The sequence below is a fragment of the Nelusetta ayraudi genome, unplaced genomic scaffold, assembly GCF_046127955.1.
Source record: "Nelusetta ayraudi isolate G7.1 ecotype Tasmania unplaced genomic scaffold, CSIRO-AGI_Nayr_v1 ptg000019l, whole genome shotgun sequence".
NCBI lineage: Eukaryota > Metazoa > Chordata > Actinopteri > Tetraodontiformes > Monacanthidae > Nelusetta > Nelusetta ayraudi.
In genome coordinates, this window is record NW_027466069.1 from 8,129,214 (window position 1) to 8,152,356 (window position 23,143).

Below are 23,143 nucleotides of genomic sequence, written 5' to 3' on the forward strand. Positions count from 1 at the left end.
GGTCAAGCCAGCCTCCGGAGCAGCTGTGGCACGGTGATGCGCGCTGCGCAGGCGGAGTTGTGTGTGCTGTGTTGCATTGTGTCGTGTCTTTAAGTGTTACCGTCAGGAATAAGTGTTAGTCAGTGTCACTGTGAAACTGATTGTTGCAAGTACGCATTCCGCGGATTCCCGACGCGCCGCCACGTCTACCGACCCGTCAGACAGGTGCGTCCGGACCCCAGCGCCACCACTCGGCCTGCCGGGGAGGGGAGCGCCTTTGATGGGCGCCCAATGGAAGAGTGTCTGCGGAGTGCGTGTCCGTGTCTGGAGGCGCTGTGGCGGCGGATATTCGGGGAGAAGCGGGGCCCACCAGGAGGCGTTGAGCCGCCCCAACCTCCTCCTCCTACCCCGGACAGGGGCTCGCTGTACACGGCCCTATGGGGGTTCGAGTCCCGCCTCCCGGACGAGCTGTCCTTCCGCCAGGGGGACCTGTTCGCAGTGCTGACCCGCGACGGCGACTGGTGGTCTGTCCAGAGGATCGACCCCGATGGGCAAGTCCTCGACACCGGGATCGTGCCCGGAAACTACCTGGCCCGTGCCGACTCGCTGGAGAGCCAGACGTGAGTGCTGTTGTTTCCGGTCTTGTTTGTCAGTCCAAACCAGGGGTGGGCAAACGTTTTGGCTTAGTGGAATCCCAATGGTTTCTAAAATTTGACAGAGGGGACCGGAGCAGGAGCGGATGGATGGAGTGTTTTGATGACCCACCTCATAGGAGGAAAAAATATATCATGGGATGTGTATAAAACGTACTTTGATGTCAATTGAAAATGAATAAAGTGCTACAACAAAATCTGTCTTTGAAAACCTTACGGTGTTTAGCTCTTTATTGAAATTACTCTTAACACACTTAACAATTTACGAAACACAGCTATTTTACGAATAAGTTACTATTGATATAATTTCTTCAAGTTCGACAGGCCGCATTAGAAAGTTTAACGGGGCCAATATGGCCCCAGGGCCGTAGTTCGCGCGTGCCCGGTCTAAATGATGATGTCACTGCTGGTGATGATGATCAGAGGCTGGTACCACCAGAACCAACTGTGGCTGGTGGTATATGGTTCCTTCATGTCCTCCTCACCAAGTGTTGGGAGGGTTGCTTTGCAAATGTGACTGATTACAATTACAAGTTGCCCTGTTGAAAATGTAATCGTAGTTAAGTATTTCAATTACTATCAAAGTTATGTAACTACTTACGTTTGATTACATTTTGATTTATTTTTCTAAATGTCGAAAATAAAAATGTTCTCATCTGTTTGGACCTGTCAGTGTTGAGCTTCCAGCAGTACTCAAAACAAACAACCAACAAGCCACCTCCTCCTCCTCCGCCCCCAACTCCTATTCTTCCTCCTCGTCCTCCTCCTCCTACTCTTTCTCCCCCTCCTCTTCCTCACCAGATGGTACTTCGGCACCATGAACCGCTTCCAGGCGCAGAGCCACCTGCTTGCAGTGGGCAACCAGGAGGGGGCGTTCCTGATGCGGCGCAGCGATAAGGACGGCGTGGGATTGGTCCTGTCAGGTAAAGAGCACATGGACAGCAGGTGGTGCTAGGGCGAACGGGACACTTTCACTTCAGTCCAGCAGGAACACCTGCACCTACGCAAACGCGTGCAGCACTTCAGTTTGTCCTTTAAATCTCATTGAATCTGGAGCTCAGTCTCCTTGTGTGTGTCTGTTGGGGGCGCTGCTACCCACCAATGTCCACAGTATATACAGACTCACACTGGAGCTGTTACAGCCTGATTGTGGAATAATTCTTCTTCTATTCCAATAAATGAGCTTTTTAAAAGTCAAAATCTGGTGGGGAAAAACAAGATGCAAACAAAACAAAATGCATTCGGGGGAAAAATGTCACATCTATTTAATTAAATGTGTCTGATGGAAGGATGAAGAACAAACAGCTGTGTGTGTGTGTGTGTGTGTGTGTGTGTGTGTGTGTGTGTGTGTGTGTGTGTGTGTCTGCAGTGAGGTCCAGTGACTGTGTTCACAACTTTAAGGTCCTGGAAGAGTCGGAGGGAAACTTCCACCTGGAGGACGAGCACTGCTTCGGCTCGCTGCCGGCCCTGGTGCAGCACTACAGCAGCCACAGCCTGAGTGACTGCAGCATTCTGGGAAATCCCTGCGAGAGGGTGAGGCCCCGCCCCTTCCCTTCACCCTCCTGCAAAACTGTTTCCTCATTTTTCTGAGCGCTCACACTCGTTGTTTCCTTCAGTGTTATTGAAATGCAGCATTTCATGTTTTACCATCATTATTATTTGATAACATTTATCGATGTATTTTTGATCAACTGATGTATCTATTGACACGTTGAAATGGATCTTTAAAAGTCTGGATGATGTGGTGCAGATGAAGCCCAACATTCCCATCTCGCATCCCTCCCTGCGGGACGAGTGGGAGATTCCCAAGGAAGAGTTCAGTGTGGGGGAGGAGCTCGGCAACGGCTACTTTGCCACCGTCCACAGGGGGCGCTGGAAGAACCTCGTCAACGTGGCCGTCAAGATCCTCAAAAGTGGTGCGGATTAGTTTGAGCACATCGTGGGTGTCAACCTCTGGCTCGCGGACGAAATTTGGCCGGCAGTGCAATTATATTTGGCCGACGGGGCAATATTAAATCACTGCTAGAGCTGCTGGCCCGCCACTATCGTACAGCACATGTACTGCTAATACAACAAATCCCAGAATGCTCTGATGGTATTCTGGCAAGACTATTTACTTCAGCAGAGTACAATTAATGTTTTCTTCCTGCACTTTTTCTTGCTACAAGGCATGGGCTTAAATGGTAGCTCGATTATTAAAGGATAATGTTATTAGTAAATTGATTTATTGTTGTTATTTTATTTTTAAATGTATTAATAGTGCGTGGAAAGTTACTGTTGAAGTTACTGTTGGAATTTAAATTAGAGGACAGCAAATAAAAAAAGAGGCATAACATTTTGATTTACATTTTATTTATTTTAATGTGTTTTTTTAATCAGAAATTTGACTTTGCGTTTGTGCAATATGATGTTAATTTATTGTATAGTGTGAAGCTTTCTTGTTCCATATTCAGATTTAAGCAAAACTTATTTGGGTCCATATAAATTCACTGTTATATCTGGACGAAGATTTTTTTCATGTTGGCCCACGACTTTGTCCAAGTTTTAAATTTTGAGCCTGCTGTGTATTTGAGTTTGACACCCCTGGCACTGTACATCATTATGCAAACACCTACTTCACACATTTGGTCGTCCTCGTCATTATCGTTGGTCGACTTCTGCTTCTTTCTATCTCTTCTTGTTCTTCTCTGCTCCTCAGACTCGGAGCTCAAGCACAAGGAGTTCCAGCGGGAAGTCCAGATGCTAAAGACTCTTCGCCACCGTCACCTCATCTCCCTCTTCGCCGTCTGTACCACCTCCAAACCCTTCTGGATCATCACTGAGCTGATGGAGAGAGGAAGCCTGCTCAGCTTCCTCCAAGGTGGCCTCCCTACGTCCTGTTTTCTCCCCTCTGGGTAAATCCAGTCTGCTTCACTCCTTGATTGGTTGGTTGTTGGTTGGTTCCAGGTCCGGAGGGCCAGAACCAGGACGTGGCCTCGCTGTTGGACATGGGTGCCCAGGTGGCTGATGGGATGTCCTACCTGGAGGAGCAGAAGAGCATCCACCGAGACCTGGCGGCCCGGAATGTCCTGGTGGCTGAAGACTACACCTGCAAGGTGGCCGACTTCGGCCTGGCCAGAGTCATCAAGGTGAGCTTGGAGGAGAACCACCAGGTGGGACTCCAACGTCGGATTTCAGCTTCACCGACTTGAACTTTCATCATCCAGGAGCCGTTTTACATCACAGAAGACAAGAAGATCCCCTACAAGTGGAGCGCCCCCGAGGCCATCAGCTACGGAAAGTTCTCCAACAAGTCGGACGTCTGGTCCTTTGGTGTGCTGCTCTACGAGATCACCTCCTATGGCGGAACACCGTACCCCGGTGGGTGGACTCACGCTGTTCTTACCCTGTGGACCAGTGTGGCACACCTAGTGTACCGTGAGATAATGTCAGGTGTGCCGTAAAAATCGATGCAACTTCACTTAATTGGTCTAAAAAAAATGGCAACATTCCATTGTGAAGTGACTGTGCTTTAAGAGTAATGTGAGCCTAGTTTGCTCCCTCATTTCCTCCCTGGATATCAGCTTTGTGTGCATCTAAACATGCCTAGATTTGACAATATTATTAGTACCATAACAAAGTATTTGTTTTTGGTTACTTCCCACCTCTGGTGTGACCAGAACACCTGTAACTCAGGGCAGCTGGTCTCCACCTGAGTCACCTGACACCTTTGTCAGAAGGTCAGCTAACCACAGTGAGACCATCTCACAGATGTTCAGGTCTTAATCACCTCCTTCTTCTTCCTCTTCCTCCTCCCTAACCCTTAACCCTCCATCCATCACCTCTGCCTCAGCCATGACCAACCAGGAGGCCTATGAACAGATCATCAAGGGCTACAGGATGCCGGCTCCGCCCGAATGTCCCAACTTTCTGTACGAGATCATGCTCAAATGCTGGAGCGCTAGGCCGGAGGATAGGCCGGACTTTAAGAGAATCAAGAGGCAGCTGGACAGCAGCTCCTTCGAGCTGGAGTGACGGCCACGGCGGCCACCAGGGGGCGGCTGTGAGTCGGACCACGAGCGGAGAACTGCAGCCAAAACGACTGGAATTAAAGAGATGCTGAATTTAGACATTTTTTCCAAGGAGTTTAGTTCTTACCTCGATAATCTGAAGACAACATCGACGCCATCGTTTTTTCCCGCAGAAACACACACCGGGATCACACACATCGGATCGACACGCTGAGAACGATGAGACGCCGTGTCGATCTGCTGCCTGCAGTATGACCTTTGGACAGCAGAGGGAAGCATAGCCACAACAGTCCGGTCCGTCGACCTCAACATAATGTGAAAATAAGAATATAAGACATTAAATGATGCTGTGGGTCTGTGTGTGTGTGTGTGTGTGTGTGTGTGTGTGTGTGTGTGTGTGTGTGTGTGTGTGTGTGTGTGCGTGAGCATTAGCACTAACACATGCTGCTAATGCTGCTAACACTAACGAGGGGAAAGTTTCTGTTGAATTGAGTCACCTGTGGTACCAGAGTTGAAAAAAGAGAGAAACTGATTCACAGGGGTCAGAGCCAGGGCAGGAAACTATATCTGTGTGTGTGTGTGTGTGTGTGTGTGTGTGTGTGTGTGTGTGTGTGTGTGTGTGTGCACCATTTCACCCAGTTTACCCAGTTCAGCTGCTTCTGTGTCATGTCACGTGGTCATGACACAGAAGCAGGTTGGTTGGTGAAAGTTGTGGCCCAGTTAGCTGTGCTATAACCCAATTAGCTTGCCCATGATTAAACAAGCTGAAGAAAAACCTGCTAGCACCCTGTGCTAGCACGCCAGTCAAGGTTGTGTGTTTGTTTGTTGTGAAGACAGGAGAAGTAGGTCAGACGGGCTTCTGGCTGGTCCAGCAGGTTCGAGCCACACACTTCCTACACTATGGCACCGTGCTTACACACTGGGCACCAGGGGGCGCTCTCCTCTGGTTGGGTGGATGATGTCACAAAGTGCAACATTTTGCCATGAAGCTATCATAGTGGCTGGTTGTGTAACTGCTGGAAAGCGTCCCCACGCAGCTCCTTGTGAAGATGCTGGTGCTTGAGCTGCTGGAGCTGCTAGAGCTGAAGCTGCAGGAGCTTCTTCTGCTGCTGCTGCTGCTGCTGCTGCTGCTGCTGCTGCTGCTGCTGGAGCTGCAGGACAGCCAGAGGTGTCTGAGGCCCTGTGGTCGTTGCTCCTCAGCCTGCCGGCAGAGGGAGACAAAGATCTCCAGTGAAGGTCCAGACCTCCTTTTTCCTGCTGCTCCAGTCAACTTTGTGCCGAGTGACCATTGATCCCGACTTTCCAGGAGCTTCGGACACTACCTGCTCCCGACTGTGCAGTTTGGAGGCCGAGAGGGGGCAGCGACACACTGACATACATTCCTGCTGCTGCTGCTGCTGCTGCTAAAAGTGTAAAGTGTGTCAGATATAAATAAAGTTCCAGTGGATTGTCAGCTGTTGTTGATGACGGCTCAGCCACTCAAGTCTTTTCCTGGTTCTTCAGCTGTTCCACAGGTGGTGAAAAGACGTCCAGGTGTTACGTCCACCTGAGACCACACCTCCAGTACAAGCAGCTCAGGGAATCTGGATGCTTGTTGGTTCAAATCCCCCTCTCCCTACTTTTTTCCTGGAACTTAATACCTTTAATATCATAATTCTATCCTTTGTTAACACTTTTATGAGTTAAATTTCTGGAGGTCCATGATGTCACAGTGTGACATCACAGAGTTGCTGCCCTGTGATTGGCTGATGAGATATATGTGGCTGAGGAGGTGAACCGGTCATCATGTGACGTTGCTGCTGTGTGGCTGCTGATGATCGCACACGCACACACGCACACACACACACACACACACACACACACACACACACTGACTGATATGATTTGAAGGTTCTTTTCTAGGTTTCTTCTGATCTTGGTTTGCTGTCAGAAGCTGCTTCTCAACGATGAAAACTACCACAGAAGAAGACCAGGATGGAGGACGTGAGTCAGCACCGGCCACATGGTTTGATTGACAGGCGCTGTCTGCATGACGGTGGAGGCCTGCCAGTTACCTCACTGTGACCTCTGACCTACTCCCCGTATCGCGGTCATGGAGGAGCTAAAACGGGCTGCGGTGAGTCTGCAAGATATTGTAGACAGCCAGCGACTCCGCATCCCTACCAGGCCCCCATTGGTCAAGAGCTAAGCCCCGCCCCCTGCCAGGCTCCCCACTGGCCCAGACTAAGCCCCCCCCTTTTTTAACCTCCCCACTGGCCAAGAGCTAAGCCCCGCCCTCCAGGGTCCCGCCCCTCGAAGGGGACGCGAACAAGTTGGAGTGGTCCACCTCCAGTGAGGCTGCAAACGCTGCAGAGAACATCAGGACCTGAAGAGCTGGAGGTGGGTGTTACCATGGCGACAGCTACTCTTCACCTCCTTCACCTCCTTCTTCTCCTCCTCCTTCATCTATTCCTTCCCCTCCTTCACCTCCTCCTCCGTCTTCTCTTCCTCCTTCACCTCCTCATCTCTTTCTTCCTCACTTCAACCCTTTCATCTATTCATTACCGTTCATTCTTTCTTCTTTTCTCTCTGCTTTTCCTCTTGTATGATTTTCTGTCTCCTTCCTGTTTTTCTTCTTCTCTTTTCTTGACAGTTTCTTACTGTGTGTGTGTGTGTGTGTGTCTAAACTTTCACCTACATTGTGCTGATAGATTGTTTAAATATTTGATTGTTGGTTGACGGTGTTCTTGCTGTTTACTGACTGTTTATTGTGGTTTTCTGACTTTTTTTAAATGTTTTTTTGACTCTGTTTTTCAGACTGTTTCAGGGGGTTTCCAAACTGTTTGTGATGGTATTTACATTGTTTCAGACTGTTTCTGATGGTTTGCTCACCGTTTCTAATGGTTTTCTGACTGTTTTGATGGTTTTCTGGCAGTTTTTGACTGCTTCCACACAGTGAGACGAGCAACTCTGCAGGTTCAAAAATGCTCAGACACCATCGCTGGAGGGAGAGGAATTATCTCCTGAACACACCTTGCTATCAGGCAGCGAGCAGATGCTGCGCTAGCCGCTAGCTGCTAGCAGCAGGCAGACATCGACCCGGTTGTGGCAGTTGGTCAGAGACAACAGTTGCCTCCAGTGTTTATTTACAAAGAAGTGGCAGAACCTTCCAGCAGGGCAGAGCTAGGTGGCGGCGGCGTGGCTCAGCATTGCCCCCTGTCTGTCAGGCATTGCAACAGCACAAGTCAAACCCTGACCGTTTGCCTTTCCTGAAAAAGCAACTATAATCTAAAGCTAACAAGGCTAAATCAACAGAGGCAGCAGCAGCAGGGGCTCTTTCTGCCAGTTCACCCCGTTCACCCAGTTCAGCTGCTGACTCACCAGTGGGGCAGAGGGGAACTCAACACCGATCGACCATTGTCACACATGCACACACACACGCATACACACACTTGCTAATAATAGCCACACCAGTGGGCAGGTTAAACAGTGTTCTCCCGCCAGTCGAGTAGGAGGGTTTGAATCAAACTTGGCGGCTGCCAGGTGAAAATTTCAGACGCAGTCCCAGCCTCCCGCCACCAGGAGGCTCCACCCACCTCCTCACCTTGTTTCTGCTACTTGGTTCCATCCATTGGTGACGCTAGTACCCCCAAAATTACTCACAAAAGTTGTGTTGAAAAGTTTAATTTGTCTTTGACAAGCTCAAGTAATGTCCAGGAACGAGGCAACTTTGTAGTTCAAATATAAAATATTTTTATATGATTAAAATTAAACCGCCCCTCAACCCTCGCAAATGGTTGAGAGAGAGCACAGGAAGAACCATGTGAGGTTGTGATCTTCATAAACAAAAATAAGTGTGTGTGTGTGTGTGCAGGAAGTGGTGGTCATGACCAGCGTCAACTCGCCCGCCTGCTTGCTGGCTCGCAACCGTTTCTACCGAGGTGAGTGACTAAGAAGCGACACACAACATTCACTAACGCACAAAAACACTGCCAGGGGACAACAGGGGAAAAACGTCCGGTTTAAACTGGTTTTCTGTCCCACTGAGCTGGTATAATCATCTGGGTGCATCACTGCTGGAACGACATTAACTTTAGTAACAGCCAACCAGCTGTCAGCTCCCAGTTTTTCTGGACCCAACTGGTCCGTTAAACAAAAGAGAAGCGATGAATGTTCCAATGGGCGTGTCCACACTCTCTCAGGACCCACCTCCAGAGATGACGTTTGTTCGATCAACATTTCCAAGGTCGATTGGTGAAATAAAATCAAAATCAAAGGTCAGATCAGAGGTCACAAATCGAAGGTCACATCTGTGGTCAGATCAAAGGTCGCATCAAAGGTCACATCAGAGGCCACATCAGAGGTCACATCATTGAAGCAGGAGGTCTAACTCCTCTCTACGTCATCTCGCCCACTACTCACCTGAGCCCGCGGTCTGGCTGCCAGCTGTTCCACCCCCTGCCCGCTCCTCTTCTTCACTCACTCCTGCTGTCTTCTTCCTCAGACTCGGCCCCTGGAGGCCCGGAGCAGAACAAGGCCGGCAGCCTCGTCAGACGCAGGCGGGTCACCCTGTGCATGGCCATTGTCCCGCCGCCCGGTAAGCACGGACATACACACACACAGACACACACACACACAATTGTTAGATCTGAACAATAAAAACATTCTAGATCATCAAAGACTCAAACTGGTTCCACTGGAACTAATTCAAGTTACGATTAACTGTTAACTGTTCGTGGAGCGATGAAGTGGAGTTGGAGTTAGTGGAGCGATGAAGCAGAGGAGGAGGAGGAAGACAAGGAGAAGAAGAAGAAAAAGAAGAAAATGTTGATGATTGATGGGGGGAAATGCCATAAACAGCTAATTCTACATGCTACAAAGTGTCAAATCTCCAGTTTGAATCTGATTTATCTGGTGTTATTTCTTTTGTTCAAAATGTATTCTGTGGTTTCCAGGCGGCGTCACATGCAAACGATTGTGGGTCCATATCGTCCTGGGCTCCTCCTGGTCCTCCTCCCTTCACTTCTCCACCTCCAAGCGGACCAGGCCTGCCGACCGATATGTCAAGTAGCGCAAAACGAGCGCTCCCTCTGGGGTCGAAGGACCGAGATGGTGTGATTTTCCGTCAACAGCTGCTCAGAATTGGACAGACTTCAGTGAGAAGACAATGGTGATTGGTTGCAATGGTGGAAAAACACTCCACAAGACTTTTCACATCTTTAGTTTTACCGATGGATTTTTCGCTCGAGTGCGACGAGATGTTGTGTTGCTTTTGCGACTCTGTGTGTGCGATGTTTCCTGCTGCTGCTGCTGCTGCTGCTGCTGTGGAAACAGCAACGTGACTGAGGACGATGGTAACAAAACTCTGATGAGGTCTGACTGGAGGTGAGACGGTGTGGGAGACAGCAGAGAAGAAGAGCAGGAAGTGCAGAAATCACGAGGACAATCATTGATAGCGTTACTGCTGCTGCTGGAATCTCATCCATCATCACCAGGCGCAACAGGTGTCTCACTCCTCCATCATTCTGGCCAATCAGTGACCTGGAAAAAGTGCTGCGTGGACAGCAAACAATGTTCAGCCTTTTAACGCCACACTGTGCGTGTGCATGTGTGCGTGTGTGTGTGTGTGTGTGTGTGGATGGGTTGTTGTTTGTCTTTCCTGTGTTTCATAGAAACACACAGAGAGACAGTGGAGTGTACCTGCTTACATAAACCCACTTTGTGGTCAAATGGGGGGAAACTGTTGGCGTCAGGTGTGTGTGTGTGTGGGGTGGGGTGTGTGTGTGTGTGTGTGTGTGTGTGTGTGTGTGTGTGTGTGTATACCCTAGTGGTTTTCAGTGTTGGGAAGATTACTTTGCAAATGTAATTAGTTACAATATAAGTTACCCTTTTAAAAATGTAATAGTTGTGTAGCTATTTCAGTTACAAAGTAATGTAAAGATTTGTGTTTGATTACATTTTGATTCTCTCTCTAAAGTTTGAATAAAAGCTCTCAACTGTTGTCAACTGTCCAGACCTGACAGTGTTGAGCTTCCAGCAGCGCTCAAAACAGAGAGGGACAATTCAACTGGCATGAGAATGGTAGGGGGCAGTGCAATTCACAACTTGACAGGGGAACTCGTCAGAAGCATCAGAATAGTATCAAACTTTTTGTCTGTGGAGGGAAAGAGAAAAGCCAGTGCAGGAGAAAACCATGCAAAGCAACAAAAATATAGAAATGATTAAACATAAAGATTTATTTCGGGACTGAGCGAAGCCTGAAGGACGATGAATAAGGACGAGGGAGCGTATATGCTCTCCTATACCTGCAGTACCGCCACAGGGGGGAGGGGCAGAGGTCTTTCCCAGCTGTCAAAAGCTGACAGGTTGGCTACACCTCTGTACACCTCTTAGATACCAGCCGATATAAACGTGTCACACAGACAAACTGACAATTTTTTTTCTGAGCGGGCCAAAAAAATGTAAAGACTCATGTGAGCACGAAAATCGCACCCCAACCTCAACCCTAACCCTAACGCCATTGCAAGTCTATGGGGTCAAAGGTCAACCTTCTCCAAGAGACATGGGACCACTTGCAGGTTCATCGGGATCCCTCAAGACGCACCCACGTCAAATTTGGGGCTTCTAACACATGAGGAACCCCAACACCCTAATGTAGCACTCATAAAATCCTGGAACACTTTAATCGTTCATGGTTGTCCAACATGAGGTCACTTTAAGACCCGGCTCCGGTCACCTGTCCGGTCCTTGTTGGCTTTTCCACCCACCACTCACAACACCTGAGCCAATCAGATGCTGAGATCTGTCATCCTTCCCGTTTCCTGTGTGGAGGAGGAAGTGACACCACACCACCTGTTCATTCATTACTCACCAAGCCGTCCACCTGAAGCAGCAGAACCTCTCAAACTTGATTCTAAAAAAGTCTGTCAAATAAACCGGCAGGACATCTCTCAGGAGAGCCAAAAGACCAACCATGCAAGGCTTTTGTCCTCTCCTATGATTCACTTCCTTTTCATAAGGAAGTGAATCTTTTTTTGGAAGCAGTCTAGCAACCATGCTAATGCTAACAAGCTTTCCCAACCACTCCACCACTCCACAGTACTCTTGCTAATATCCGGATGTGTTGCTTCTGTGGATCAACTCCTTTGGCTGGACACCGGTCAGGCTTTTATGGACTGAAAGAATCCTGAATTCTGGAGACGAAAAACTGGAACACAGATTAGATGGCAAGCCATTTTTGGAAAAACTGAAATTGAACTTTGTGGGCCAAGCTTCATCTACCACATTGGCCAGCCTCAAGCCTGTCAGCTGCTTCATGCGCCTTCCCCAGTGGTGTGGTAGGACATTCACATTGACATTCACACAACCCATTTTAGAGAGAAATTGATTTACTTTGGGCCTTTTGATTTTTGTTTATTCGGTTAAAATTATTTCAAGTGATTGAATGAATGTGTTTGATTTACATATTGTGAAAGTATGATATATATGATAAGTTAAAAGGTGCCTTGAAGAAAATTGCAATTGATTGATTGAATTACTACTAGTAGGACTTAAATAATTGACTGATTAATTGTTTTAGTATTATTATTATTATTATTATTATTATTATTATTGTTGTTCTCTTTTCTTTTTTTTTTTCAATGACTGTTATCTTGAAGAATTTCAAGCATCTTTTGTTAAATATACTGCCGGTACATTCAATTCTGTGTTTGTGCTTCATTAATCCTCACACAGCTCCATTAGTCTGTTATATTACATTTAACTGTAGCCAAACATATAATTAGTGTTACACTAACCCTAATTCTGAAACCCTAACCCCAGTCTTACACCCAACCCTAACCCTAAAAAACAAGTGCTCAAGTCAAGTAAAGCTACCTGAAAAAATATACCGAAGTACAGTTGGAACGTTTTTCCTTTGCAACTACCCTCCTCCGCTGCACACTGACCCACTGTGTGAAGTTGCAGTCATAGAGTGGAGGCTACTGGAGGTGTCCAGCTGCTTGCTGCTGGAATGTTTTGGAGGCAGCGAGTGCAACCCCCGGATGCGACTGTTGACTTGGTTCCTGCGGAGACGCACTCAACCGTCTGACTCACTCCACCAGGCATCCGCTTACGGCCTTACACAACAGGCTGCTGCTGACAGAAGGGCTTTGGTGTGTTCAGTGGTGTAGCCTCTGCGTGATACGCAGGTATACACGTACAGCCACTAGACAATGTCCCGAATTACCGTACACCCACTAAAATATGTGGAAAGGTACAAATCAGTATGGTTCTTTCAACACAATGTTCACTTTCCCATTTAAAAATGGGATTAAAAGGGTGTTTTGTTTTGATTTGAGGGTCATCCATTGCTGTATTGCCACTTTAAAGAACTGATTTGTGTGTTTGCGCCACTCTTTGCACTTGATTCAAGCGTGATGAACATTTATTCATTATTTCTTTAACAAATTTGTCTTGTGAATGCTGTTCCGTCAGTTAATTGAAGTCCACCTGTAAATGATTGTTGCATCTTGTGTTGCTTCAATACATTTAGATTGAGACGATACACAATCACTCTTTCGTGATCTCACTTATGTGTGGATGCAGACTTGATGCATTACTGAGCATGGTGATGCTTAATGTTTTGAAGCAACTGTGGCCGAGGCTGGGAGGGGAGAAAAATCAGTAATCAGTCTAGCCACTAAAATAAACTAGACTGTGTGTGTGTGTGTGTGTGTGTGTGTGTGTGTGTGTGTGTGTGTGTGTGTGTGTGTGTGTGTGTGTGTGTGTGTGGATCGTGATCAGTAACAGGAAGTGACACAGCTGTCGGGCTGCGAGTCGATTTTATTGTGTTTCATCAGTGGCAGCTTGTTCCCAGAAGGTGTTCAGAAGACAGTGTGAAACATACAACAGTACAAATGTTTTTTTCTTTTTCCATTTTTTTCTTAGATGTGTTTATCAGGCGCAACTTCTTTTTTGTTCATTTTTTTTTAACATTAATAGTTAATAATAAAAAAACAGGTGGTTACAAACATAAATGGCAGCCTACACTACGATGGATTAAAAAAAAACAACAACTATGAAGGTCATAAACGGGACGTCCTCCCGTCACCTAGCGTTGGTCTCACTGGTGGAGCGGCGGCAGGTGGCGCTAGGAGGAGGCAGGACTTCCTGCATCGCTGCTCTCGCTCACCTGGCGCCGCATCACCATCTCCCGGGCCACACAGCTGATCTGACCGTTGGTCACGGCACCGGGGACTCCCACCCTGGTGGGAGGGGGAGAGAGGGACAGAGAAAGAGGGAGAAATATATGAATAGTGTATTTATTAAACAGAAAGTTACAACATAGAACATATTTCTAAACTCAATGTATCTCAAATGTGAAATTAGAGCGAGAGCGTAGTAAGGGGGAGACGGAAAGACAGCGTGGGGATACAGAGAGAGTGAGAGGGATGGAGAAAGAGGGAGATAGATATAGATAGTGATAGAGATAAACAGAGAGACAAATCAAGAGAGAGAGGCAGAGACACCGTCACACTCTGGGAACACTTGGCTGTCAGGAGGCCAGAGAGAAAAACTCACTTCTCCTCTGTCAGTGGGCTCATCCCAGGCTGCTTCCCAAAGAAGAAACTGGACCACCAGTGACCAGAGTCCTGCTTGGGGAGTCCTGCGCACACACACGGACACACACACACACACGTTATAGAAGTTAACGTGTCAGCAGCCACAGAGATAATATAGATTTAAAAAAAGAAAAAAGCAGCAGGAACTCGTTCTTCCAGTCGCACAAACAAGCCTGGATGAGCATGTGCGTGTTTAGTCAGCAAGCGCCTGGCGCCCAGCTGCTGACTGGAGATCAAAACACCACGCCAGTCTGCCTGAACGTCCCTCTGACAAAAGGCAGTGCCGTGGCACACATCCAGTTTAAACTGGGCTTGTGCCAGTTTCAACTAGCACAAACCCAGTTTAACCTGGCGCAAGCCCAGGACGAGTCAACTCCTCGGACTGCACCTTTAAAATGTGACCTTGTCAGCGTCGGCACTTTCAAAATGACTCGTTTCGTGTCATCAGGCCTTATGATACAGGTCATGTTAAGTCGAGGAGGAGCCCACCTGGGTGATGAGGGATGACTTCGCCGCTGTACTCCGAACTGCCACAAGAGCTACTGCTGGACGTTGAGCCGATGCGCCCTGCAGCAGAAGAAGAAACCATTAGGCTTTACACGATCGCGATTTTTTGAGTTTAAACAAACCGATAACCGATCCGATCACAGCAATATTTAAATTACTTGTTTATGTACGCATCTACTTATGTGCCGTTTCCTGAGTATCAATAAAGTCATTTGCGTTAGAATCCGTTTCGGAGTTTCTTTTTCTTTCTCCGCGCTGCGTTTCTTGAACTCGACATGCTCCTCCGTGTGTATCTTTTCCAAGTGACTGATTAAATTTATCGTGTGGAAATTTTTTGCCGATGTTCCCCCGCGAGGTAATGTAGCGTTGCATATATTGCAGATAGCTCGTGCTATGTCTGTTTCTCTCACTTCGGAGGAGGTGTGGAAAAACTTCCACACCTCTGACATGTTTGTCTGTGTCGCCCATGGATGTTGCTGTCGTGAAGCTTCAAAGAAACTTTATTGTCCGTCACATAGCGACAGTACTCAAAACAGGAAGAGGCACGAAGACGAAAATGAAGTTTTTTGAATCATGAATCATTAGCTCTCGGATACAAACAAATAAACATGTCGATGCTGTGAAACTAATTTGGAGTAAATGAGACAGATTTAAAAAAGTTTCAACACGACCGTGACGTCATTGATCGGAGATTTGACATGACGCACGATCACGAACATTTCAAAAAATGCCAAATATCGGCCGATCCGATGTAGCCGATGTGATCGGTGTAAAGCCTCAAAGTCATATTGATAATCACAATGATATTACTAAGATAATGTTTAACTGCTGAGACAAAGACAGGAAGTCGTCAACACACAGTGTGATGGTCCTCACTGAGGAAGTGAACAATGGCTGACAAACAACGACCTGGGCAGGGGGGGAGGGGTCACAGACAGACAGACAACTGACTTCGGTAGTAGTCGGTGGTGGCCACCAGGGATCCGCCTGCTGGAATGGCTGCCATCCTGCTGCTGGTCAAACTGGAACTCTGCTGGATGGAAACCTGCAGGACGGGTCCACACATCAGCCCACTCATACAAACATTATCATTGTGGTGTGAAGTGATCTCTGACACACAGGATCATCAGAATCTGCTTCACATCCTGCTTAGATGTTTGTTTGCTGACTGGTGTCCCCGGGATCAGAACGATTCCTCCAGACTAACAGAACATGATGAATCATCTGTTTGATAATATAACCATGAAAATGGAAGCGAGTCACTGAGCCTCACTCTGTGGCGTTTAATCAGATAGCGGGAGTACATGCAAACCGAATTATCCATGAATACTTGTTGTTGTTGTTGTTGTTGTCGGTGTGCGGCAGCGATTCGTCAACGCGTCGGTGACGTCACGGCCTGTTTTGCTCTTGTTTACAGCCATCCAGTCTAAAGCAAGGCAACATTCATCATTATTATTATTATTATTATTATTATTATTATTATTATTATTATTACTACTACATATCTGCTCCTGAAAGCAGAAATATGGAGTCTGTGCTCAGCGAGCACGGTGAGGGGTCGGTGGGGTCCTCGACGACCACGACCAGTGGCACCATCTCCAGCAGCAGCAGCAGGAGGCTTCGTCTCAAAACTGGGACGTTGTCTCCGCTGCGGTAAAAACAAACAACAGCGGCCCCTTCACGACTTAAAACCACAGCTAAAGGCCGTTGAACGTCCAGAGAACGACTTAACTACTCCGAATCCCTTCGAACTGCGGCGGTCTTCACCAGACCGTTACGACGAAAAGACCCAAATGCCTTAAGAGTCGTTCGCTGGCTACCGTTATCTAGCTGCCGTTAGCCGGCTAGCTGCAGTTAGCTTCTCGCCCCCAGTCGACGGCAACCAAACAACCGCCACCATTTAAAGGTGGGGGGTCCCCGACAGGCAAGCAGAGCCTCGGCTCACCTCGTACGGAGCAGCTGATGTTCCGGCGGTGGCACCGAGTCAACTCAGTCGACGAGGCTGGGGGCTGAACGCTAGGCGACGGGGCCCATTTGAAAAGAATTTCGGGTAAGTGTGACCCCTCCAAGGTCCGAAACCGAGGTCACCGCTACTCACTCTCTCGCTGCGGGCACTGTGGGCAGCGGCCGCTTATATAGACCGCGGAGGCAGTGACGTTGCGGGGCAATGGGCGGGGCCTGTTGCAGCCATTTCCTCGCAACGGCGGGGAGGACGTTAGCTCGCTGCTGTGCACCCCCACCCCAACCCTGGAGGGAACGTGACTCGAGTAACGTTTCCAAACCTTTTCATCATTAACAACTGTCCTAAGTAACAAAGCAACAACAGCCTGAAATCTTGATATATTGTTGCTGTTCCCACACTTACGTTGATCTCCTTTTAGAATCCGAGCTCGTATTTACTGTGCCTGTGTCTCCCCCTGGTGCCCGAATCTGGTGATCCGCACCTCTGCTAGGAAATCAAAGGAGTGCCAAAATCAAAATATGTCTGCTAAAAAAGAAGAAGAATGTAATAAATGTGTGAATATAAAAAGGAATAAATAAAATGATACATTAAACAATGAATATGAAGAGGAATAAAGACAAGAATAAATTGGAAAAAAGTGGATATATAAAGGTATATTTTGTTTTTGCTTTTCTCTTTCGTCTTTGTTTTTCCCTTTTCCTTTTGTAAAGACAAATGAAAAAAAAAAAAGCTACGACCAAAGGAAAAAACAAGGAGGAAAGGGAAAAGCAAATGCAAAATTTACTTTTACATTTCTGTATTTTTTTAAAATTTTTTATTTAAAAAGAGAGCGAGAGAGAAGGTGGGCGGGGGAATGGCAAGGAAAAGGAGGAAAACGCTCAATAGATCCATTTTCCTCTACTCTCTTCTCAACATTGTTTACACACACTTCTGCACTTATTGCAAGGTTTATCATCTCTTGCGGGATTCATAACTATGCTGTGGCAACGGCTGAATCTACCCTACCATAGGTGGCAGCATGTGTGTATTAACAATGTATTCCTCGGGGATCAATAGTCATTCTATTCTATTCTACATCTGTGTGGCACAAGTGAATAAAACAAATTACAAATTGAGCGAAGAAAGTATACTTTTAAAAAAATCTTTGGTTTGAGACAAAGAGTGTTGGGTTTTTGAATGAATGTAAAATGATTCCAGTAATTCTGGCTTTGGTTCATTCAATGGATGACACTCACTGTCGTCCTGTTTTTCAAGAGGAAATTAAATAAAAATATGAAGTCTGTTCTTGCCTCAAATACAACTATTAAAGTTTATTGTTGCATTTTTAACATTTCACCTCACAGTAACAGAAAACAGACCGACAGACAGACAACAGACAGGTAGACGGTCAATGGAGAGACAGACAGACAGACAGACAGAAAGAGTTGGATGTCGTCATAACCATTTTTTTCAAAATGCAAACAGCTGCCAGATGCAGCTGTTTGGGGAGGACAGTGCCTTGCACCAGCAGTTCTCTGTCCTTCTTCTTATCCCTCCTAAGCAGCCTACAAGACAAAGATTCATTATTTTATACATGTGAGCGTGGAGTTTTTTCTTCATGCTAAACCTTTATATACGGTCTTGACTGTATGGGAATGTGGTAAAATAAGACACACCATGAAGAGAAAGCGGTGTTGTTAACCGGCACCAGAACCAAGTTGGTGTGGTCCAGGACAACCCCGCTGTCCTCCAGCAGCTGTCTGATGTGGCCGTAGACGCTGACAATGGACTGGAGGACGGGCATGGTTTTTCCTTTTGTGTCCGTTGGCCTGTTACATGCTTGGTCAAACTCTTTGGCAAGTCTAAGGCAAACACACTCACTGACCCTGTGTAAGTCCGAATCCCGGGCTGCTTGGCCGTGGGTCAAGCATAGTCTGTGGAAGAGAAAGATGATGTGATCTGGAACTGTGAACAGAACAAGGTTGTAAAGTCATGAAGAACCAGGTGACAATGTCACCAGGGATTGCAATAAAATGAGCTGTCTTCAATTCAATTCAATGATTTGTATTGAACCAAGCACCTCTCTGCTGCCTGCTGTCCAGGAGTGGAGCCACTCGGCTTCCTGGGGGCTCTCCACGGTCCTCCTGACGCATGTCCTTTCTTGTTAGCCTTCTGGGTGTACCTAAACACCAACAAGGACATCCATTTGCGTCATTCATTCCATGGAATGTTTGTTTAATTATGGTGTATAAATTACTGTCGTGTACCTTGAAGGTGCCTTGTTCATGGCACGGAGAGCTGTGTACAGATTGAATATGTCCGCCTCCTCCTTGGCTGACAAGGCTGTGATTGTCCGGTTCAAGCCAACTAGGTAGGCTGCTAGGACATCAAATGCCTCCCATCCTGCAACACCTCTCGAGTCACATTGGCTTGTCTGAAAAGGGATAAGGGAGATAAAGAAAAAACAAGCAAAAGATTCACGCTCTTTATTCTTATTACGTGAGCAGTGCTGATTTGACATTCATTTACCTTAATAAAATGTAACCAGATTTACTTAGTTTAAATATGGTGTTTTTGAGTAAGGTGTTAGGGAAAGGGGCGACACGGTAGCGCAGTGGTTAGCGCTGCCGCCTCACAGCAAGAAGGTCGTGGGTTTGATTCCGGGGCCCGGACCTGAGACCTTTCTGTGTGGAGTTTGCATGTTCTCCCTGTGTCTGCGTGGGTTCTCTCCGGGTTTTCCGGCTTCCTCCCACACTCCAAAAACATGCATGTGAGGTCAATTGAACACTCTAAATTGTCCGTAGGTGTGCATGTGAGTGTGAATGGTTGTCTGTTTCTATGTGGCCCTGCGATGAACTGGCGACTTGTCCAGGGTGTCCCCTGCCTTCGCCCTAAGACAGCTGGGATAGGCTCCAGCAGACCCCTGTGACCCTGAGTTCGGGACTAAGCGGGTATGGAAAATGAATGAATGAATGTTAGGGAAAGTGTTATTAACCTCTATGACGAGGGGTCTGGGTTTGGTGTCACCCTCCAACAACACCTGGTCTTCTGCAGCACTTGGAGGATCGGGATCACCCCCAACGCTGAGCTCAGCTGACTGGCTGAGAGTAGCGTCCGGCTCAGCCTCATTCCAGGGATCACCAGCCCCAAGATCGTCTGGCATGCACACAGTGGCATATGGCTCATCGTCGTCTTCCTCAAGCACTTGTGAGGGGATTTCAGGCTTTTGCTTTGGAGCAAGCCGGTCACCTCTGTTGGTCTGGGCCAACAGGTAGTCCACAGCAATGCGCTCCCCTGTAACCAGTATAAACACAAAGATGAAAAAAAGGACATGCATACACACATCCATCTCCTACATTTATTGCACAATCTTCGCGTCCAAGAAATATACATCCTCTGAGTAGGGGCGGGGGGTACCATAGGTAGAAGCGATCACTCCCATCATCTCATCCAGATGGCTGAGGATGTCGTTGGAGAGGACCGCCTCAAACCATTGGGCAGGTGGAAGGGGTCTGAAGGGTGGTGGAGGAAGATAGACAACTCCAGAGGGGACGCAGGTGGCCATCTTCATATGGTGCTCACAGTCCGCGAGGTAGCAGATGGCCTGACGTACCCACTCATCGCTGTGCAATTCCTCTACTGCTGACTGGAGGTCGGAGGAACTGTAACCATTGGTCCTCGGCCTCAAGAAAGAGATACATTTTCTGTCCAGAGCCAGTTGTGTTGTGAGGACAGCGGGGAACCGGCTCCTGTCTGTCACATCCAGCTGGGAGAGCATATCCTGGCTCCATGGGCAGATCAGCTGAGAGCACTTGCTGCAACATGGATAGTCCCCACCCACTAGATAATAGCGGCTATCCATGTCGATCACCTCCCTGACCGTCCTGTAGAGGCCAGAGCTGTTCATTTCCCAGGAACACTGTGGGCATTTAAGGGGAACCCCCCACATCGTCATTGGTGCCCAGATAAACATCCTCTTTCGGAAGTACCACCCAGGCTCAGGAGGAGATGGTTTGGGCTCCAGTGGTGCGTGAAACCATTCTTTTATTTTTTGCTTCAGCTGGCCTGTCGGCTCATACAAGCACTTAGCAATCCACTCCTGATCGGATTCCTGGATCGCTTCACGGAACTGTTCAGGAAGAAAACCATTTCCAATTAATTGATGAGGGTTCCAGTGGTGTTGCAGTGTGCTGAGCAGAGCTAATTGAAGAAGGGAGCAGAGATGGAGATGACGTTGGCTTTGGCGGTGGTAGTGTTGGCCTTTGCGGTGATGGCGCAATGATGATGAAAACTGAATCGTGAGCCAGTTGGATGTGTTTCAAAAGGCCAACAGTATCCTGCAGCTTGGCCTCACAGGTGTCACACATCTCCTCCGTATGGTGGTCGGAGAGGTGTTTGGAGAATTTTTCTCCCTGCACAAGCTGGTTGCACTTGGAGCAGTGCACTTCCTGTCCTGCCACTAATGCCCCTGTCTCTGTGTGTCCTCTTTCTGACTCTGTGTTGCCTCAGACTTCCCCTGCCTCCGTGTCTCCTCTCCTCGTCTCCTTGTCTCCACTCCCTGTCTCTGTACTTACTCGGACTCGCCCTCCCTCCGTCTCAACTTCTCCTGCCTTACTGGAGCCAGTGGCTAATGACAGATCTGCTGGCTAGAGGGGAGGAAGTATGAAAAGAGGGCCATGCCACATGCAACTAAGAATCCTACATTTTTCACCTACCTCATGGAACCCACAGGAGCACTGAAGGCTTCTCTCAAGCAGGTCCTTTGTGTGGCTCTGCCGGGGACAAGCATCTATATTCTCCAGGGCCTTTCTCCATTTCTTGGACCCTGGACGTTTGCCAGTTGAGAAGTGGTATTGGCCCTGGGCATATTTTATGCAGATGTCCCTGTCCCAGTAAGCATCTGGTTTCCCTGTCTTAGGCATCTACAGGCATTAGATAACAGGTTAATGCAGGTACATAATGTATGTATGAAGGAAAGCATGTTTTGCATTATTATTGTGAATCACTTTGTAAATGGTCTATGTAGCACTTTTAGATTGCCTAAATGTAAAGTGCATTATAAATTAAATGTATAAATCAATAAATAAATAAATGTATGTATTAAAATGTGCTGTGTAAATAAAGTAATATGATGTAAAAAGAGTTTGTTTTTTTTTGTTTTTTTTTAAATCCGCTGACAAAACATTAAACTTGGCGCAATTAAGCATGTGTAAAACGCCTGCACACATCTGTCTGCTCTGCTCAAACACATAACCAGGACCCATTACCGGAGAGGAGAGAACGCCACAGCGCATCAATTACTATTCCACTGATGGGCAATGAAACTTGGCACAATTATTTGACACCTTAGGGCTTTTCCAGAAAAATCGGCAGAGTTTATACGGCAAATAAACAAAAATAAACACGTTGCAATTGGTCTTCTGATTCTGTTATCTCACCAATTTCCTCCCCATCGCCACACACTGCTTGTATATGTAAAGCGATGCTATTATAGGCAGAAGCTCCGTTAGCAAAACGGCTACGTAACAAGGAAGTTGAAATACAAGTTGAATTGTGTGCGAACGGGACGGAAAATTAAATAGTATACTTTTTTTGTCACACGGTCTAACATTCGCCTTATAACATGGCGTTGCTTTTATAAGTATTAATCAAATTTCCAGACCTTTATTCGCGGTGTTTCGTGTTCAGCTTGAACATGTTTTTCGCGGTGAAAAACATGGCCGACATTCGAAAGAGAACACCTCGCATCTTCCCTTATCACGCGACATTGTTAGGACTTGTTCGAAGCTGTGTACTGTGTTCGGACCTCTGTTCTGTGTTCGGACCCCTTGAAACACTTTGGTCTCGTTCGGACCTTGTTTAAAACTCTTTAATCTCACTCGGAACCTCGTTTGAAACTCTTTGATCTCCAAGGGAAAAACAAATGCAAAATGTACCTTTAAATTTCTATTTAATTTTTTTTAAATGAATAAATAAATAAATAAAAATGTATTATTTATATCCCTCTTCATGTTACACATCTATTTCCTTGTTTTTAACTTTTTTTTTTAATTTAGGTGAAGGCACACGTTTGTAAGAGACAAGATTATGTTTACCAGCACGAAAAGGGTGACGTTGTCGGCAGGATTCGAACCTGCGCGGGGAGACCCCAATGGATTTCTAGTCCATCGCCTTAACCACTCGGCCACGACAACAAGTTATCAGTACGAACGTTATATGCCAAGTTATATTTTAAATATAGAGACATGTAGACGATTCAAATACACATATATAGTACATTTTCATCTCACACACAAGTCTGTACGGCATGCTGTAAGTACTTCTTTTAAGAATAACTTCTATTCACTATTTCGCACCACTTCCCTGGTGGTCTAGTGGTTAGGATTCGGCGCTCTCACCGCCGCGGCCCGGGTTCGATTCCCGGTCAGGGAACTACATTTTTAGCGTTCAATAAGAGAAGCAGTGACTGTC

At 47.0% G+C, this 23,143-nt stretch overlaps 2 protein-coding genes and 2 non-coding genes across 4 annotated transcripts; 2 read left to right on the plus strand and 2 right to left on the minus strand.

The window, feature by feature from the left end:
- The first annotated feature begins 72 nt into the window (after positions 1–72).
- ptk6b (PTK6 protein tyrosine kinase 6b) lies at positions 73–10,622 on the plus strand. The gene is made up of 11 exons (XM_076026858.1): positions 73–599; positions 1,434–1,555; positions 2,002–2,165; positions 2,383–2,548; positions 3,331–3,492; positions 3,579–3,760; positions 3,839–3,992; positions 4,465–7,021; positions 8,496–8,562; positions 9,126–9,218; positions 9,577–10,622. The coding sequence occupies exons 1-8, from the start codon at positions 271–273 to the stop codon at positions 4,644–4,646; spliced, it is 1,461 nt and encodes a 486-aa protein (XP_075882973.1). The 5' UTR covers positions 73–270; the 3' UTR covers positions 4,647–7,021; positions 8,496–8,562; positions 9,126–9,218; positions 9,577–10,622.
- Positions 10,623–13,426: 2,804 nt separating this feature from the next.
- ppdpfb (pancreatic progenitor cell differentiation and proliferation factor b) lies at positions 13,427–16,850 on the minus strand. The gene is made up of 5 exons (XM_076026860.1): positions 16,676–16,850; positions 15,682–15,775; positions 14,713–14,790; positions 14,183–14,267; positions 13,427–13,866 (listed from the first exon to the last, which is right to left on the minus strand). Exons 2-5 carry the CDS (start codon positions 15,734–15,736, stop codon positions 13,752–13,754), a joined length of 333 nt encoding a protein of 110 aa, XP_075882975.1. The 5' UTR covers positions 15,737–15,775; positions 16,676–16,850; the 3' UTR covers positions 13,427–13,751.
- A 5,934-nt stretch (positions 16,851–22,784) lies between these two features.
- Positions 22,785–22,866, minus strand: trnas-aga (transfer RNA serine (anticodon AGA)). The gene has a single exon. It is a non-coding gene; the product is annotated as a tRNA-Ser (tRNA).
- Positions 22,867–23,032: 166 nt separating this feature from the next.
- Positions 23,033–23,104, plus strand: trnae-cuc (transfer RNA glutamic acid (anticodon CUC)). The gene has a single exon. It is a non-coding gene; the product is annotated as a tRNA-Glu (tRNA).
- Positions 23,105–23,143: the final 39 nt, after the last annotated feature.

Coding starts and splice junctions, on each gene's coding strand:
- ptk6b (XM_076026858.1), top strand. CDS start 271: ATGGAAGAGTGTCTGCGGAGTGCGTGTCCGTGTCTGGAGGCGCTGTGG. Junction 2,166..2,382: donor TGGGAAATCCCTGCGAGAGG/GTGAGGCCCCGC, acceptor GATGTGGTGCAG/ATGAAGCCCAACATTCCCAT. Junction 2,549..3,330: donor CGTCAAGATCCTCAAAAGTG/GTGCGGATTAGT, acceptor TCTGCTCCTCAG/ACTCGGAGCTCAAGCACAAG.
- ppdpfb (XM_076026860.1), bottom strand. CDS start 15,736: ATGGCAGCCATTCCAGCAGGCGGATCCCTGGTGGCCACCACCGACTAC. Junction 14,268..14,712: donor AGTCATCCCTCATCACCCAG/GTGGGCTCCTCC, acceptor GTGTGTGCGCAG/GACTCCCCAAGCAGGACTCT. Junction 13,867..14,182: donor AGCCCACTGACAGAGGAGAA/GTGAGTTTTTCT, acceptor CCCTCCCACCAG/GGTGGGAGTCCCCGGTGCCG.